We start from the raw sequence: 20453 nt of genomic DNA on the forward strand, positions 1-20453 counted from the left end.
TTTGAGTAATTTTCCATATTTATAATATAGTGATAATTACACTGGTCTGATCAACCTCTCTGGAGTTTTTATGTGGATCTCATCACACGACAAGCATGAAAGTTGCTTGAATATAAATGAAAACAATGCACACAAAAATGCACAGGCAGAAACATTTTCTGGATGAAGGTTTTTGTTTATATGGTCTCTATCATATGGAAGAAGAAAAGTAAGTTGGAAACTCCTGCACAGATTGATCCATTATAGAAGCCTTATTAACCTACTGATTCCCATAACCTCTATCAGGTTCATATAGAAATACGCCTCAACCCCCAATGGAGAAGAGTTGGAGGTTCTGACTCTCCAATGAGGGAGAAAGGGCATATTTTTCTGAGAGGCATCCTGTTGACCACCAAAGATCTGGCCAAGGAAATACCTTCTGTGTAACATAAAGTGAGACATTCTAGAAAAGGGGCTTTGGTAGATAAATGGAGGAAAAATTAGATATAAATTGAGCTATCAGAAGGCTTTGGTGATAAGTGGAACAAGTGCGAATACAAAGTAGGGATTTGTTTGGAATGTAATGTAATGGGAAGCAAAGCAAACCCTATTGAAAGAAGGCTGGGGCTGGCTCAGGGGAAAAGAATTAGCAAAGGCAAAACACACATCTAATAAGGGTCTAATGTCTCTTTAGCCAATGTCAGTAAGAGAAAACCTTTCATAGCAGGAATTTCCTTGGAACTTACAGAAATGACTACCAAATGGAAGTAAAGCACATATAATGAGAACGCTGCCAGGAATACCATCTTGGTTCCCCTACATTACAGCTGTATTTAGCGTGGATTCAGCTTATTATGGATCTAATTCACGTCACCCATTGAAACATAATAAAGACCAATGCTGTTTCTGGGCAAGTATAAAGTCAATGAAAAAATACATTTCTGTAGGCTTTTTACGTATCAGTAAATCAGGTAAGCCATTGTTAGAGACCAGTAGAATGATCATAAAACTGTTACCTTCAGGGAGAAAAGTAATCAATGCTTGAAAGTAAATCAATATCAAAGAATTTCTTAAACAGATATTTCTAAGAGGCAAGTGAATGAATTTTAATTCCCCCAGCCCTGTATTGCTGACCAATACTTCCTGACCATGAATGGTTTCTTGCTGGTCCCAGAGAGTCAACTAGTATTCAGCAAGGGCTAAACCAGGGCAGAAACTAATAAAATATCACTTGCACAGATTATAATATCACACTTCAGGAGAGATATATAGTATAAACAAAAGAGTGAGCTCTGAATAATAAAGGGATGAAAAAAAGTTCAGTCCAAATTTCTATTTTCTAATCTGAAAAAAGGAGGAATTGAACCAAATTATTTATAGCTTTCCTTCAATTTACAAAATTAATGATTCTATTGCTCGTTACTTTATTTAATAAATAGTATTTATTAACTTCCTTGCGAAAGAAATGGAACTGGTTCATGTTCTCATGAAAACCATGATCACTTCCTATAATATTTGTGTTCACCAAATAGTTGAAAACATCACGTGAGAAAGAAATATATATATATAATAATTTTTGCAAACACTTTTAAAGCCCTTACTGGGTGTCAGTCATCATTCTAAGTAATGGAAGATAAATAAATAGATAGATACCCAGATACGTAGATATATGGATAACGACTGAGATGGAGATAAAATGGACACAGAGGTGGAAAAACTCATTTGATCATCACAACAGTCAACAGCTTTAGAACACTCACCATGTGCCGAGTGCTCCTAAGCAATTAACACATTCTCTGTGACTCCACATTGCAGGACTAGAACCAAAAATGGCACAGTAAAAAGAAGATGATCGGGCTTCCCTGGTGGCGCAGTGGTTGAGAGTCCGCCAGCAGATGCAGGGGACACGGGTTCGTGCCCCGGTCCGGGAGGATCCCACATGCTGCGGAGGGGCTGGGCCCGTGAGCCATGGCCGCTGAGCCTGCGCGTCCGGAGCCTGTGCTCCGCAACGGGAGAGGCCACAGCGGTGAGAGGCCGGCGTACCGCAAAAAAAAAAAAAGATGATGATCCTAACGGTCATCTCCAGCGTACGATTCAGGTAATAAAGCCCTCACTCTTTATTTAGAGATGTTTCAGCAGTAATCAGGTTCTAATTTTTGTGAATATTAGGAAAGGAGCCACTGATTTAGTGTAGCTGACCTCTATGATCACCCTTATTAACTGAGGGCCCATAAAAATAAAGCCAGAGTGGGCACAGTGCTAGACAGCATAGATAGAACTGGTAGATTCGGAAGATCTTTCGATACTACAAAGATAATTAAAACAGCAACGACAACAAACAGCTGATTTTCAGGGGAAACACTTGGGATGGGCTTTAAGAGTTTTTGAGAAGTTGATCTGCAGAGTTAGGTACACTTGGACTCCAGTAAACTAGCCAAATAACTAACAGTGTTCAAAGAGTTATATTTATTGCCACACAAAATGAATCATGCGTCTTTGGGGAATGTTTTTTTGGAAACTTCATTTTCCATTTTGGACTACTGGATCAGCCTCTCAAAAGAGTTTGGGATGTGGCCAATTACTTCCCTCTGCATTTTTCACTTGAGACTTAAGGGCTATACAACTCCATTTTCCATTCTCACATAATACATCTTAGCGAGGACTCTGCCTGTGTCTCTTCATTTTGTAAATAATAAGGCACCAAAAACATAGCCTGTTTGTAAGTATGGATTTGAGAATGAGAACCAGGAAACACAGTTAAAAAGTCTTAAGAAAGGTATCCTTATTATAATAATCTACTACTCAATACTCCATATCTATGTATATTTTACATTATTATAATAATGCCAAATTACTCTTGGGATAATGAATTAGCAGATACATTAAAATTTTTCAAGAATAAAAACCACACCTTGACAATACCTATATTAAAAATCAGGCATTAGAAAGGCATACAAGTAAACTCTGAGAAAAAAAACCCAGAAACCAATTTGCAGCCCTCCCAATCATATAGTACCTCACATATCACCCGAGCACTCAAAACGAATATAATGTTAAACCAAGTTGGAGGGTAAGTGACACTGGCAGATCTAACGGCAAAACAGACAACTCAAAATATCAAAGGAAAGTTCAAGCTAAATAAGGCTTTAAAAAATACTAAACCTTGGGGACTTCCCTGGCAGTCCACTGGTTAAGACTCTGCTTTTCCACTGCAGGGGGCACAGGTTCGATCCCTGGTTGGGGAACTAAGATGCCGCATGCCAAAAATACCCCCCAAAACAAAAAACTAAACCTTCCTGTGATAAACCATAATGGAAAAGAATATGAAAAAGAATGTGTGTATATATATATATATATATAAAACAATTATTTTGCTGTACAGCAGAAATTACCACAACACTGTAAATCAACTATACTTCAATAAAATAATTTTTTTTTATTAGCGTTAGCATGGCACATATTTCTTTCCTTTTTTTTTTAACATCTTTATTGGAGTATAATTGCTTTACAATGGTGTGTTAGTTTCTGCTTTGTAACAAAGCGAATCAGCTACATCTATACATATATTCCCATATCTCCTCCCACTTACATCTCCTTCCCACCCTCCCTATCCCATCCCTCTAGGTGGTCACAAAGCACTGAGGTGATCTCCCTGTGCTATGTGGCTGCTTCCCACTAGCTATCGGTTTTACATTTGGTAGTGTATATATGTCCATTGTCCATGCCACTCTCTCACTTTGTCCCAGCTTACCCTTCCCCCCTCCCGGTGTCCTCAAGGCCATTCTCTACGACTGAGTCTTTATTCCTGTCCTGCCCCTAGGTTCTTCAGAACCTTTTTTTTTTTTTCAGATTCCATATATATGTGTTAGCATATGATATTCGTTTTTCTCTTTATGACTTATTTCACTCTGTATGACAGACTCTAGGTCCATCCACCTCACTCCAAATAACTCAATTTTGTTTCTTTTTAAGACTGAATAATATTCCATTGTATATATGTGCCACATCTTCTGTAACCATTCATCTGTTGATGGACACTTAGGTTGCTTCCATGTCCTGGCTATTGTAAATAGAGCTGCAATGAACATTGTGGTACATGACTCTTTTTGAATTATGGTTTTCTCAGGGTATATGCCCAGTAGTGGGATTGCTGGGTCGTATGGTAGTTCTATTTTTAGTTTTTAAGGAACCTCCATACTGTTCTCCATAGTGGCTGTATCAATTTACGTTCCCACCAACAGCGCAAGAGGGTTCCCTTTTCTCCACACCCTCTCCAACATTGATTGTTTGTAGATTTTTTGATGATGGCCATTCTGACTCGTGTGAGGTGATACCTCGTTGTAGTTTTAATTTGCATTTCTCTAATGATTAGTGATGTTGAGCACCCTTTCATGTGTTTGTTGGCAATCTGTGTATCTTCTTCGGAGAAATGTCTATTTAGGTCTTCTGCCCATTTTTGGATTGGGTTGTTTGTTTTTTGGATATTGAGTTGCATGAGCTGCTTGTATATTCCAAGATGCAATTTTAAGGTACAAAATATTCAAGATTTCCTCACGAAACATTTTTAAATTGAGCCAAAGAGGGAATATATATATATATATTCTGTGATTTAAACATATACCTCCAAAAGTATCACCACATGAACAGGCAGGTATAAATTTTTAGAGCCCTGACAGTAATAATTTAAAGGTCCAAGCTCAGTAAGTAAATTAAAATGTCACAGCAAATATTAATCTTATTATAAAAACTCTTCTCTCATAGCTAGTATTTTGTGGTCAAAATCAATGGTGTTTACAGTTGTAGGACACATCTTCACAATGAAAACAAATTCTACTCTGCTCGTCCTCCTTTTTCCACTTTTTGCACCAGAGTATTAAAGTTCTGTCACGCCCCTCCAGTTGTGAGGAAATTCATACCTTTGTGTTACTTTAAACAAACAAAAAATACAATTCAATTAATGTGTATGGAATCCATTAGGGGAAAATGATCTTATTTACTTTTTAATCTCCATTAAATCATGATTAAATTGATATTTTAAATAGAATTAACTTTTTAATAATAGCACTATTGAGATATAATTCACATACCATACAGTTTACCCATTCAAAGTGTATAATTCAATGGTTTTTAGTATATTGACAGAGCTGTACAACCATCATCACAATCAACTGTAGTTTTTTCATTACCCCAAAAAGCAAACTCCCACCCTTTAGTAGCAGTCTGTTCCCATTTATCACAGCATAATCATTAATCAACTTCCTGTCTCTATAGAGTTGTCTATTCTGGACATTTCATATAAATGGAATTATACCATATGTTGTCTTTTGTGACTGGTTTCTTTCATTTAACATACTGTTGCCACGATTCATACATGTTGTAGCATGCCTCAGCACTCTCTTTTATTGCTAAATAATATTATATTGAATAAATGTGCCACACCTTATCCATTCGTTAGTTGATGGACATTTGGGTTATTTCCACTTTTGGCTATTTTAAATAATGCTGCTATGAATATTAATATAGAAAAGTTTTTGTGTGGACCTACATTTTCATTTCTCTTGGGTATATACCTAGTAGTGAAATTGCTGGGTCATATGGTAACTCTATCTTTAACCTTTTGCAGAACTGCTAGACTATTTTCCAAAGTGGCTATGGCATTTTAGATTCCCGTTAGCAGTATATAAGGGTTCCAACTTCTCCATATCCTCACCTGTACTTGTTATTATCTTTTTTAATAAAGCCATCTTAGTGGGTGTGAAGTGGTGAGTCCTTGTGGTTTTTGATTTGCATTTCCTTGATGGCTAATGGTGTTGAACATCTTTTCATGTGGCTCTTAACTATTTGTATATCTCCTTTGGAAATATGTCTATTCAAATCCTTTGTACACTTTTGTCTTTTCATTTTTAGTTCTATGAGTTATTTATATATTCTAGATACACATTCCTTACCAGATAAATGACTTGCTAACTTTTCTCCCCTTCTCTGGGTTGTCTTTTTCACTTTCTTGATTGTGTTCTTGGAAGCACAAATGTTTTAATTAAGATGAAATTTTTTTGTGTGTTGCTTGTGCTTTTGGTTTCATATCTCTAAAACTACTGTTTAACCTAAGGTCATGAAGATTTAGCCTTATGCTTTCTTCTAAGTGTTTTATAGTTTTAGCTCTTACAGTTAAGTTTATGATCCATTTTAAGTTACTTTTTGTACGTGATGTGGACTTTTTAAAACATAAATATTTTTGGCAACATGCTACTAATCAGATTTCAAGGTTTTAAGATAATGCCAATAAAGTCTTTTCATTGAAATTACTGAGAAAGTTCCTGGAAATCCCTTAGGAATATTAATAATAAAGAAAGAATTCAATAAACAGCATACAAATTTTTTAAAAACATACAACTTATTCCTGGGTTCAATGTAAAAAGAGTCAAAATACAAGGATAGCACAAATAACAGAAAGAAATTCATGATGAGAATTAATGTAAATTTAAAAATTAAAAAAATATGCCAAGATATAAATGTATTATGTTTCTATAACCCTGCTTCCTTCCTTTATAACCCTTAACAATTTCATTCTTTTATTATGGTATGAAAGTGCAGTGTTTGTTCTTTTCCTCTCTCATGCCTGGAGCACCCAAAATGGTACTCAGCACACAATATGTAAAAATATTTTAAATCAAATAGACGAGCAAATTAAAATGAACAGATATTAGAATTAGCACTTCAGGTGCAAGAATTATGATAGAATGTGTGAGAAACAATAAGATTTATAAACATTTTACTCCTATGAATGTTTTGCACTTATTTCTGCCTCTGCTAGTACACTTCCTCTGGTTTGGTCTTTCGCTTCATCCTTTAGGTTTTAGCATGAATATCATCTCCTTAAAGAAAGTTTCATGGCAATCCTATCTAAATTAGTTTTCTCTATTATTCTCTATTACTGAAATATATTTTTTCTTTTATAAAAACCAATCCTATATAGTAAATTTCCATATTTATTTATGTGTCGTCTTGTTCTCCCACTACAATGGAAATGTTTTTCATTTCATTTTCAGTGCCTAAGACAATGTGAGCCACACTATCTACACTAAATAAATAGGTAAATTATTGGTTAAATGGGAGCATGGAAAAGTTGCTGGAGTTTCAGGAATATCTGTATTGAAACCACAGGCAAGCATACCCTTACAAGTCAATATGCTATATCCCACTCCACAGTGACTTTCAGTTCCCTCACAACTTCTCACAGCTTCCTACAGAGAGAACTTTTACCCATCCAGTGAAATAGAAGAATGGAAGTTGAAGTAGCAGTGCTTATTCATCTTTGCCCTAGCTATAGAGAGAAATTTCAGAGGAAATATCCAGCGATCCATCATGAAAAGTCAACAAGCAGAAAGCTTCTGTCACCAAATCCCAGGGAAATTCTAATCTATTTGGACCTGAATAAAATTACAGGTAAGATCTCTTCCCGTTAGTCTCTAGAGTTCAATATTTAGCTTCCTAGTAGAGATTCATAAATTTTTCAACCAATATTTATAGTAATTCAAAAGATTTTACATTACCTAATGAAGAAACTACATATGCATATCTATTCTTCAATCTGTTCAGTTGCTCTCTGTCTCTTTGACTCTCTTGTGCTAAAGTTTTACATTATCTACATTTATATTCTCAGCCTGGAGAAGTGGGGCAGTTGCCAAGTGTCTACCCAATATCCATTTTCCCCATCATATTAACAGAACCCTGGTTTTGATGAATATGGCAATATATGTAGCTCAAATTTTTTTTAAAAAAAATTGAGACATTTCCCCACACTCCGTCCACCTAGGGGTGACCATGTGACACAGTTCTATGGTCATCACTGGACATCACTACGGACATTGCTGAAACTTCTGGGAAAGTGTTCTTTCCTGATAAAGGCACCACCTCTTTCTCTGTGCCCCTTTTTCACTTCCCAGAATGTATACATGTTAGCTGGGGAGGCAGGAGCCATCTTGTACCACGAGGAAAAGGCCAAATAAATGTAAAAACCTTGGCCCTTTAGCCAAGGGTTGTTTAGCCAGTCAATGAACCAATACCAGTAACTATCTATCTCCAGACTTCTGGTTATGTGAGAAAACTTAAACCTTTGATCCCTTTAAATCATTGTTATGGGTGTCTTTTTTACTCACAGCCAAACTCAATCACTGGTGATACAGGAAAGTGAACTTAAGAAATTTATCATTAAGATTTGGTCTTGGGGAGTAAATCAGAACAGGTAATTTTCAAATTATTCAGTAAGATTTTGTGCATATACTGACACCTCAGATCACCCACTGAGTCATATGTAGAATCATGTGTAACATGACTGTATAATTATTGCCCAAACCCTAATCCAGGACACTTCTGAGGGTCAAACAGGTAGTGTCAATAATTACACTAAGACATCAGGCATAAACTGGAACTCTTCTGGATGAACCATGACATATAGGTACCCCATGGGAGACTGACGTTTTCAGTGGACTCAAAATAAATGTCTTGCTTTCCATTTGGAGATAGCTGAAATATATGTCACTTTTTGACATATACATTTCTAGGTAGCTAAACCATTTCCCCAATTTAACTACTAGATTTTAAAATTCTGTGGTGCAGAAACAAACTTTAGGTACACCATAAATGCAGGAGGCTGTCGGCTTGAAATCTCCTCAAAATGCAGCACTTTGCAATCTGTCCTTCTCTGACAATTGTTCTAATTTGGCCACCTATCACAATGTTTTGTTTTGTTTTTTCATATTCTTTTCCTCGGTGCTATCTATTCAAAGCGTGAACTTATCTGCAGACTTGGTCATAAAAATGAATTGCTTCTGTTTCTCTGTTTCACTGCATCTCTATTTCATTCAAATCTCACCTGAAAACCTACTGATTTTCCCTCTGCATTTAGCACTCATAATTTCTTCTCTTTTCCCCTCCCTGAAGTCTATGAAAGTCATGGCTTACACACTTATTTTATGCAATATATTTCCCTCCAAGGGAGTTATATAAAGACATATTTTGAAGAAGTCCCCAAAAGTTGAAAAACTGGCTCATGCTGGGGGGGCAAGAGGAAAGAAAAGTTGATTCTTATCTTTCGATGATTTGTTTGTTACAAACCCAAGAAACATTTACATATGAAAATGACTAATTCTTATGTTGGTTTTGGAGGGGAACAGGCAAGGGAAGGTAGAACGAATCAGAACAGATAATCTCTTTTGGGAATCAGGCTGGCCCAGAGAGCAATAGTAAAGTCATAACTCTTCAGAAGGAGGCCACTGGGAAATTATTCACCAGAAAAGACATAGAGAACACGGAACAAATGGAGCTTTAGCTTTCTCGGAAAGTCTTAACACTCTGAAAATTGGTTCACTTTATCAGTTAAGCAGGTTAAAAACAAATACAGCCCAAACTGGTTCATACAGAAGGGTAATTATGGGCTCCTAAGACTGAAAATTCAGAGGTAGGGCTGGCTTCACGTATGTCTTCATGTACAATGTCAAAGGATGTGAACAAGAACTGGTTTCTCCATCTTTCCACCTAGAGACTTTCTGTCCTCTGAGTGTTGGAATCATTCTAAGATATGATTTCTCCTTGTGTTTTTAAGATGGCTGTAGTCCTTGATCCTCTCAGTTCTAAATTCAGTTTAAAAAAAAAAAGGCAACTCTCCTTCAACAGATAAAGTCAAGTCTTGGGCCTGAAACTAATTGGCTCTAGTTAAATGGGAGATGCTCTGCAACCAACCTCCCATGGCCAGGATGGCTAAAGATAGTGGGTTAGGCAAACCAGGAATCACCACTGAAAATTCGGGTAGAATTATCCTATGTGAACTTCATGAACTGATGGTAAGAAACTGATTTAGGATACATTGAGCATGTTATTTAATGTATCTACTACTATTACTAATACTACTACTATACTATTTTACTATTACTACTACTACATGTGGCTGACATTGAGCATTGACTATGTACTAGGCACAGTACTAGGGTTTTACATGCATTGTCTCATTTAATTCTTGCTATAATCCTATAAAGCTGGTATTTTCATAATTATCTCCAATTTATATATAAGGAAACTGAGTCTAGAAGGTTAACAAATTTCCCCAATGACACAAGGAAGTAAGTTACAGAGCTGTGATTCAAACCCAGTTTTATTTCTAAAGCTTTCATTCTTAAATACTGCTTAATACTGCCTGATTCACTAATGACCTAAGAAATACAATTGAGAAATTTTGGATATATGACTACATGTTGGCCTAATGTGCCTCCTGGCAAGGTAGAAATAAAAAATATAAAATGTAGTATCATTTTCAAATGATTCAACCAAAGGTCCTCATTAGTGCTGCTCTTAGAGCTTAATACTATTTTTACTTTTCAATGAAAAATGCTACTGGAAACACATATGCTAGTTCTTTTTTCAGTATATTTTATTTTATTTATTTTTTATATAGCAGGTTCTTATTAATTTTTACAATTAAGGCTAGCCCAGGAGCTAAAGTATTAAGGTTTTCCAGAAGTTATAATTTCTTGGAATAAAACCAACACCACTTACTACTGAAAACATAAGGTAAAAATGGATGCTTACCATCATTTAGTCCTTACTGAACGTATAACTAATGACCTGTTGATTCTGTCTAAAGAAAGGCAACCTAATTTCAACAACAGCAACAAAAATTCACTTCACATATTTGCAAGCAACAGAGCCAGATTCTTGGGCTAACAGGATTCCACATATATATTTTCTAGTTGATTAAAAATAACCCAGTTCAGCTAATAAATATATATACATGAGGGCAAAAATATATATACATGAGGGCAAAAAAATAAATAAATATATATACATGAGGGCAAAAATATATATACATGAGGGCAAAAAAATAAATATATATACATGAGGGCAAAAAATATATATATACATGAGGGCAAAATATATATACATGAGGGCAAAAAAAAATAAGCAATTATTTTCTAGGTGCTATAGCCAAGAATCAACTTAAGATGAAAAAGAAATGTTACAAAATTCAAGAAAACCACAATTATATGGAAGGAAAAATTATGCAAATGACCCTAACTGAATATTTAACAATCTACTTGCTGAACAAGCCTCTAATTTGGCTTTTGACTTCCCTCTATTCAGGCACCAGTAACTTCAAAACTCTGTGATCCATCTGGCATTAATGGCTAAGGTGTTTCTCTCTTCCTCCCTCCCTCCCTCTTGCTCTCCTTCAATATTAGAGACTTTTCAGAGGTACCATTACCCAAGAAATATTTCTGCATATGCCTCAAATTTTGGAACATTCCATGAGGAAGTCAGTTGATGGAGAAACTCAAATTCCAGAGTGGGTAACTATTTTGTACCTCTATTCTAGATATGTGTGTTTTAAAAAACTGCCATTTCTTTTCATTATGGAATAGAACTCTTCCAGTGAGAGATGAATTGTAATGACCAAGCGGCTTCCCAAGAAGATATCCTTGCCAATTTTTGCTTTTTTTTCTTTTATAAGCAATATTAAGTACAGAAAGGAAAACACGACAACATCAGCTCTTAAAATTACAATACAACATTAGCTTCACCACAGAGAAGTATGCACAATAAGATTCCTTTAGCAAATTTTCCATGTTTCCATAGAATAGTCATAGCCTATTCAAAGTTGAGTCAGTTAACAGAACTGGAAAGTGTATAAAGTTACAATCAGGAAAATTATTACAACAACCATTAAGACCAGATGGCCAATGAATTATTGTCAAAATTAAACTGCATGAAATGCATCCATCAACTGATCAACAAAATTTTAACAGCTATCTTTACATAGGAATTGCAGTTTTCAGCGTTATGGTATATATTAATCTACATTAGATATGATTACTAACTTTAAGGAGCTTGCATCTAATTATATAGATAGGGCATGAAAACAAATAATTCCAACAAAAGAAAGAAAGGAAATATACAGATAAATGTCCTACCAAAGTGCAAAATGTGGAAGTTATTTTTGGCTGCAGAAAATGAGAAAATTTGTATTTCATCCTCAGTGATGAGAAATTTTGGACATCTATGATAGCGGGGAAGAAAAGAAATTAGAGGAGAAAATAAAAAATATCCTATTGTCATTTTGTGGGTATAAAGCAGTCTTCTTCCAATAACTTTCAATATTGGCCCTCTCTTTTCTTCTTCCTCAGAGACCCTTTCTATGTTTCTCAATAACTCTTTTTTTTTTTTTTTGGTGGTATGCGGGCCTCTCACTGTTGTGGCCTCTCCCGTTGCGGAGCACAGGCTCCGGACACGCAGGCTCAGCGGCCATGGCTCACGGGCCCAGCCGCTCCGCAGCATGTGGGATCTTCCCGGACCGGGGCACGCACCCATGTCCCCTGCATCGGCAGGCAGACTCTCAACCACTGTGCCACCAGGGAAGCCCTCTCAGTAACTCTTGACTCAGTTTTTCAATATAAAGTCAGTATATTATTGCAATCTCGACATTGTCTGCTCTCACTGAAGCATCAGATTTAGTCATGGAATTCTAAAGGCATGTCAAAGAATTATGCTTTTGATATTATGTTGTAACAGTATGGAGTGACACATCCTTAACTGCAGCAGCAAATAGGATAAGAAATGTTGACTTTACAAGTGAACATTGAAATAGATAAAAAACAGGACCTACTGTATAGCACAGGGAACTATATTCAATATCTTATAATAGCCTATAAGAATCTGAAAAGAATATATATACATATATATATATTTATGTATAACGGAATCACTTTGCTGTACACCTGAAACTAATACAACATTGTAAGTCAACAATACATCAATCAAAAAACTTTTTTTTAATGAAGATTGAACTGGAATTTCCTTTTCTTGACCTACCTCATCTATACTGGTGTTTGCTTATATCATACACAAAATTTAATTCAAAAGGGATTAAAACCTGAAATGTAAGACCTAAAACCATAAAAGCCCTAGAAGAAAATAAAGTTTCATGACATTGAATTTGGCAATGTAAGGTGAAAATGACATAACCAGGATCAAAGCAAGTTAATCATCCCTATAGAATGGAAATACAAAGCACTGAGCAAGTGGCAGCTGCAGGCCTACTGGGCTTCATGTCCTGAAGGGGGTGGTGTGACCCCAAGTTCCACTCCGCTCAGGTCAATGGGAATAAAAGCCCTCTGTGTAAAATAAAGGACCAGAGCCAGGCTACCTGCTCACACGAGGGACTGGTATAATTTTCCTGCTCCAACTCTTAAAAGGCTGAAATAAAAAATGCTGCTACTTGCTCATCATCAGTAATCATCAGAGAAATGCAAATCAACACCACAATGAGATCAAATTCACCTCTCACCTATCAGAATAGCTATCATCAAAAAGTCAATAAATAACAAATGTTGATGAGGATATGGTGAAAAGGGAACACTCATGCACTGCTGGTGGGACTGTAAATTGGTACAGCCACTATAAAAAAAAACAGTATGGAGGTTCCTTAAAAAATGAAAGATAGAACATGTGATCCAGCAATTTCACTTCTTGGTATTTACCTAAAGGAAACAAAAACACTGATTCAAAAAGATATATGCACTCCAATGTTCACTGAAGCATTATTTATATTTATAATAGCCAAGATATGGAAACAACCTAAGTGTCCATCAACAGATGAATGTATAAAAAAGATGTGGTATATATATACAATGGAACATTTAAAAGAAAAAGAAATCTTTCAATTTCCAACAACATAGTTGGGTCTAGACAGTATTACACTAAGTGAAATAAGTCTGACAGAGAAAGACAAATACTATTGGGTTGACCCAAAAGTTCATCTGGGTTTTTCCATAAGATGTTATGGAAAAACCGAATGAACTTTTGGGCCAACCCAATATATGATCTCACTTATTTGTGGAATATAAAAAACAAAACAATCAAAACAAAATGAAAACCGATTCATAGATACAGAGAACAAACCGGTGGTTGCCAGATGGGAGGTGGGGTGTTGGGTTGGGCAAAGTAGGTGAAGGGGATTAAGAGCTACAAACTTTTAATTATAAAATAATAAGACACAGAGATGTAATATGTAGCATAAGGACTATGATCAATAATATTGTAATAACTGTATGGAGACAAATTGTTACTAGATTTACCATGGTGATTATTCCTAATGTATGTGAATTTCAAATCACCATGTAGATTGCATGAAACTAATATAATATTGTATATCAACTGTATTTTTAAAAATGCTGCTAGTATTTTAAGCAAGATGCAATGATAGACATAGACTCACAATGAGAGAAATAGGACCAAGCCATACCCTTGCCCAGGCCCCCTTTCCTAACCCCAGTGTTACCCTAGGATGCAGCCTTGAAATCACTCTTAAAATCTTATTCTAAACTAGGACCACTGGAGGTTGGATAGCAGCAACCAAAAATTTGCTAGAAATTGAGGGCAGACTTCAAAAGAAGAAGATCATGAAGAAAGAAAGAGAGAAATGTGCCTACAGACCAAAATTCCAAACACATGCAGAACAAATTCTAAAGTCTCATATAATCTCAGTCTAATTCTAAAAATGACAGCCAACAAAATCAACGATTGAAACATGAATTCATTACAAAAGAAACTAACTTTATGGAAAAGTATAACAAGTATTATAAGAAAGCTCAGAGAGATAAATGAGTTAATAACTTTCTGTAAAAAGAGCCAGATAGTAAAAACAGGAAGAAATCAATCAAGATCAGGTAGATATGGAATGGAAACCATTAAACATCCAAAAATTTAAAGCATAGTGACTGAAATCACTAAACAGATGGCATCATTTCTAGAGCAGATAAATTTGCAAGTTTCTAGTGAAAGTGATTTAAATATCAGCACAAGAGACTGGCAAGTATAACAGAGAAATAAAATGTAAATGGGAAGAGTTAAAACTTTCCAGAATTAGAGAAGTCTGATTGTTTGGATTGAAAGTGCATTCTGAATTTCTAACAAGATAACTTAATTAGATTTACAACTAGACATTATAGTCAATTTGCAGAACATAAAGTATAAGGAGAAAAAGTCCTTAAAATTTTCCATATAGATAACCTACAAAGGAGAGAATATTAAACTGACAGCAAACTTCTCACAGTCAACAGTACACGCCAGAAGCCAACAGAATATAATTGTCAAAGTGCTGGGGGAAATATAGGTCTACTAAGAACTGTATAACTATCTGAACTGTAATTCAAGAGTGAAAGTGAAAGGAAGGCATTTTCACAGATACCAGAATGAAGGGAATTCACCACCTACAGATGCACACACTGAAAACAGTGGAAGATTTTGTTTAGAAGAAAAGTAAACTCAGAGGGACCGAATTTGATAAACACAAAAACAAAACCTGTGTGCACAGAAATTATTTTAAAGATTGATAAATGTAACTTTTAGTATAGAATAATAACTAATTGTGCATATTAATTTTAAAGTGTAAATAATCCAATTGGTGAGAAGGGTGGTGGTGTTTACTAAGCAAGAAAACATACTAAGGTCTATCAGCTGTTTGGAGGAAGGACAGAAATAAATAATACGTTTTATTATTTAGCAAATTATATACATATGTATGTCTGTTAAAAAAGTCTAAATCATTAAAACACTAGAATTATAACCTACGTTTATGAACTAGCAGAAGAATAAAGATAGACTAGGAAAATGTTTCAGTAATATGAGAAAATAAAGAAGAAGAAAATAGAAGCAAAATAAAAAGCAAACTACAAGGGTAAAAACAAATCTAGATGCATCAACAATCTCATTAAATGCTTATGGATTAAACTCACCTATTAAAATATTTTCAGAATGGATCCAGAAACTTTAGCTCTATGCTACCTAACAGTCACTCGGTCTTTACTACTGTCTCTTTTGTCTCCTGGTAAAGGGGGTGGGGTGAGGGGGAATCAGAAGTAACTGGGGAATTAATTCCTAGCCTAAATATGAATACAGACAAGGTGAATGCCACTAGATAAATGATACCATTTGAGAATTTCTCTTGGATTCTATGTTAGCTTCTTTAGGACCTCTAGGGTTTGCCTTCAGACACACACCACCAGTCCGCCTGCGCCCGCCATAATTCCAGGTATGGGCCTTATTGGTGTGCTCAGCTACACTGTTTAACATCAAGTAGGAAACTGCTTTTCAAATAACTTCAAGCCTTAACATATACCAAAAGCACATCACGAAAGCCTGTAACATCCTGTTTTTAACTCCCCGCAAGGTTCCTGGCCACACTAGTGCTCTCTTGCTGAGACATTCCACAGAGACAAGCAGCAAAACCAGTGTGATGAAGCCTTGATACCCAATTCTCTTTCAGGTCTGTCTCTCCTGATATTGGCCCCCTTTCGTCCTATAACAAAATCTTCAGGCCTATGCCCCTGCTTAAAATTAAAAACCAGAATTTCATACTGTTAGTCCTATCCAGAAAGAGAGTGATTTTGAAAGTAGGGAACCTGATGCTCAATGTCAGTGAGGCCCAGCTTATAATTAAGAAGAATTGTTCCAGTAGCCTCACAGTACCATACAGGGAAAAGGGTTGCAATTCTTGGTATGAGGCAAATTTGATTTAAGTGAAGAGGAAAGCTGAAAACAGGTAACTCAACAGGTCATTATTGGTTTTACTAAGGTGTTAGATCCTTTACAAAAAAGTACCTACAGTAAAATTCTCTAGTCAAGAATTTCTTAAAACCTCTCCTATGGGCTCCCTGTATCTTAAGCCTAGCTCTGAGCAAGAAAAAAAGAAAAAATGTATCTCTAAAAATGCTGCCACATATGAAGTTCAGTTATGTCATGCTGAATACCCAGGCTCCTCTCCCAGGAACTTTGGGATTGCACCCAACAACGGGGACCCCTCCCTGCCTGCACCCCCCTTAACACACACACACACACACACACACACACACACACACACACACTCACAAAACACACACGGGCTCCTATACAGCTGCCACCTGCTACAATACTGTTGTCAGATAATCTGTGTTTTTCTTCTTCCCAGACCTTTGGAAATGAACTCTGGTTCAGAAATCTGTTTTTGTGGAATTACAACCAGAATTATTACCTTTTAAATAAATATAAAAATGAATAACAACCTTCTAAACATAAATATAGTCTACCTTTAGTCTAGCTTCTTAAATCAATACTATCCTAAGATCACCTAAATATTTTAGTTTGTATTGCATTCAAAACTTTTTTAAAAAAAGTTTAACCAACTGGAATTATTCAAAACAATAACTGTCCTTTTCTTATTTTAATTCTCACATTAAAAATATAGATTCACAATAACTGGACATTAAGAAATGTTAGAATTATGACACATTAAAAATGAAAGCCCATTGTTTTGACCATTTGACCAAAATGTATCTATCTTTAAGTATTATTTTGAGTAGACCATTGAAAAAATGTGTATGTACACATCTGATATATAAATGCATATTCAGATGTGAATATGTTCAAGAGTAAAATGGCATCTTTAAGAATTCTAATATGAATGACAGCTGTACTACTAGTAAGCAAGCATAGGGTACCAGAGATTCATTTAATTGATTGTGGAAAAGTTTAATAAAAGCTATTCAATAATTAATTGAGAATCTAGTGGGCATAAGTGAACTTCCTGAATAACCTTGTCTTATTTAGTGAGATGAAAGAAAGCAAGGGTGGAAATCTGTAACCATGATTTTCAAGAATATTTCATCATGAACTACAAATAGGCAATTCCCTTAGAACAGAGCAGGAATTATATACATACAGAAGATTCAGTGCAGGTGCATTCTCTCAATGCATAAATTATTGTCTCGAGAGTGGGACCATTAACTACTTTAAAATATGTCAGGGCTCATAATATAGCCACTGATGCCACCTAATTTTGTTAGTTTTAGATTCAAAAGAGATGTTAGACAACATGAGATCCAACACTCTCATTTTAAAAGTTTGGAAATTAAGTCAAAGAGAGGAGGCCACTTTCCCACAGGAATATTGTAGTTGAAATGCAAATAAAACTCAAATATCCCAGCCCCTAATCCAAAGCTCATTCCATCAATTCACATGTCTTTAAAGTGACCAGTTATCCCAGGAATCTGACAAATTAGGTACTACACAGTTCTATTAAATACAAACAAAAACACAGTCTATTCTGAAAGGTTTTTTTCTCCACAACAAGCCAGAGAAGACTCCCAGACAAATTCAAGAATTTAGCTTCCTAAACCATCCTCTGTGCTTGAAGGAGAGGTAACAGGAGAAAGGAGAAAATGTTTTACCTCTTGAATTAAACAGAAAGGTACAATTCAAAAGATTATCCTCTAGAAGTGAGACAGAAAAAGAGAATTTGTATCACATGGAGGGTTACTAGCTCCTTCTCAACAGAGCGTGATCTTTAACATTGTAAATTATAAAATCTTCATAATAATCCTGATATACTGGGTCAGAAAATATACATTGACTTCAACTTGTAATTTTCCTCCCTAAAATAATGGTTACTTCATTACTCTCCATGCCAGTTTATGTGCGCGCACACACACACACATACACACACACACACACAACAAGGTACTTACCGAGCTGTAGAGATAGCCTTCACCATTCATGGCCACATAGAGGCTGGCCTTCACCCCTTGGATGGCCACCACACGCAGGCCCACAGGGATTAGATTGAAGAGGGCTAGAGGGGAAAAAAGGAAGAGAGAGGAAAGGATCAGTGAACTTTTGAATAAATCATCTTGCTTCTTAAAATGATTTTTTTTGAAGATTAAAACCTATGAATTGAAATTAGGAGAGAGAGAGGAGTTCTAAGAGTGAGGGGAACTGGCTTCTTGTCTCTGCACCATGACGAATTACTATGTGACTTCAGGTAAATCACATAAACTCATCTGCAATAAAGGGATTAGATTAGAAGGACTCCAAGGGCCCCACATGGATCTGAGAGTTCAGGATCTCTGCTCTGTGAAATGAACATATACTCAAACAGTATAAGATGATTTTTTCTAACAAACAAATAATTTGAACCAAAAAATTCTCAACAGAAGAAAACATATTTGGAATCATAAGTAATAATAAAATATGTTCTTCATAACATATGCCAGAGCTTCTTTTCCTTGTGGTCCTGAACACTGTCTTAAACACACAAGATGAACACAAAAACACTGGCTCATCCTTCACTATGCTAGTGGCAGGAGAACATTTCTCTTCATATTTCATGTACCATATTTCATTTTTACATGTAAATATAGATAGATAAATAGAGGTATCAATGGTTGCTAGATAGCTTAAGCTCTAACAGACAGATTTTATATCTTGGGAAATATATATATATATATATATGCATAATTATGCACAAACCATTAAAAATCAACTTCATAAATTTAATTCAATATCCTAAGATAAAATGAAAACATGCTTGTAGTCTTTAAATATTTGGGTTGTCCATTACTGAAAATATTCAACAGTCTACTTGTCTACTTGGAGAAAGTACTCAAACACCAGAAAGAAGATAAATAAGAAGATAATCCATTTTTCTGTCAAAAATGTATTTCTATGAATTATATATTCCTATATAGCACTATTTTAGTTAACATTAATATTACAAAATGAGCATAAGCATAAAACATTGTCCCCATCCCGAAAGAATTTATATTACATAAAGGAGGAAAGCAATCATATAACTAGGCTGTATAGATGGCAACGTGAATATGAACTAAACATTTATGACTGCGTGCATAAGAGAATAGCCTTGCAGTTCACTTTAACATCCTGACTTAGTTAGAAGTTCTTATCTATCTTTTCTACTGATAAAATTCCCATCGTTTTGGTCATCTTCTCAGTTTTGAATATAAGATATATATATATAAATTAACCCAGGGATTACCATTAACCAGGAATGCTATTTTTCTGGGCTTCTCTCAACGTGGGATAGTAAGCTAAACACACCCACACAGTATTTGGCTTTTAGTCACATGTTCAACTGGTAGTTGTAAAGGATCAAGCCTAAGACCACAAGTTTAGTACAGCAGGATTCAATTCCTAGATATTTGACACCAGACCCGTCTCTGCCTCTTTGAACCTTTTCCCTCATCTGTCATGAAAGTTGAGACTAGATCTTAGCAGACACTTAAGAATTAATAGCTGCCTTAAGTTGAATCTGTACTAGTTTTTGTTCCTCCAATATTCTTACCACTGTCAGAGAGAGCTAAGACATATGGAATAATCTGATACAGGGTATAATGTATATCTATAATTAAATGTAATATATGCATTCTATATATAGTCTCTATGTTACAGAAGTTCAAGGAAATGGAAGAACTGTGTTCTGAAGTGTTCAAGAAATGTCTCACACAGAAGATGAGACCCAAGTTGACACTTAAAGAAGGGACAGAAGTTGAGTAGGCGAAGATCATAAACATTATAGTAGGGCAGGAAGTAAGTGGTTCTTCAGGGTAGTGTATGTATATAGGAATGGACTGCCAGATTGAAGGATTTGATTC

The 20453-nt window shown here is 35.5% G+C and overlaps 1 protein-coding gene across 3 annotated transcripts in view; it reads right to left on the minus strand.

Moving 5' to 3' along the window:
- Nucleotides 1-20453, minus strand: part of FGF12 (fibroblast growth factor 12) — a 566085-nt gene that overhangs the window by 157435 nt on the left and 388197 nt on the right. For all 3 annotated transcript variants that reach the window (XM_067738426.1, XM_067738425.1, XM_067738424.1), the window contains one exon: nt 18531-18634. In XM_067738426.1, the coding sequence (XP_067594527.1) occupies nt 18531-18634 (104 nt within the window). The remainder of the gene's footprint in view (nt 1-18530; nt 18635-20453) is intronic.

The sequence above is a fragment of the Pseudorca crassidens genome, chromosome 5 (genome assembly GCF_039906515.1).
Source record: "Pseudorca crassidens isolate mPseCra1 chromosome 5, mPseCra1.hap1, whole genome shotgun sequence".
NCBI classification, from domain to species: Eukaryota; Metazoa; Chordata; class Mammalia; order Artiodactyla; family Delphinidae; genus Pseudorca; species Pseudorca crassidens.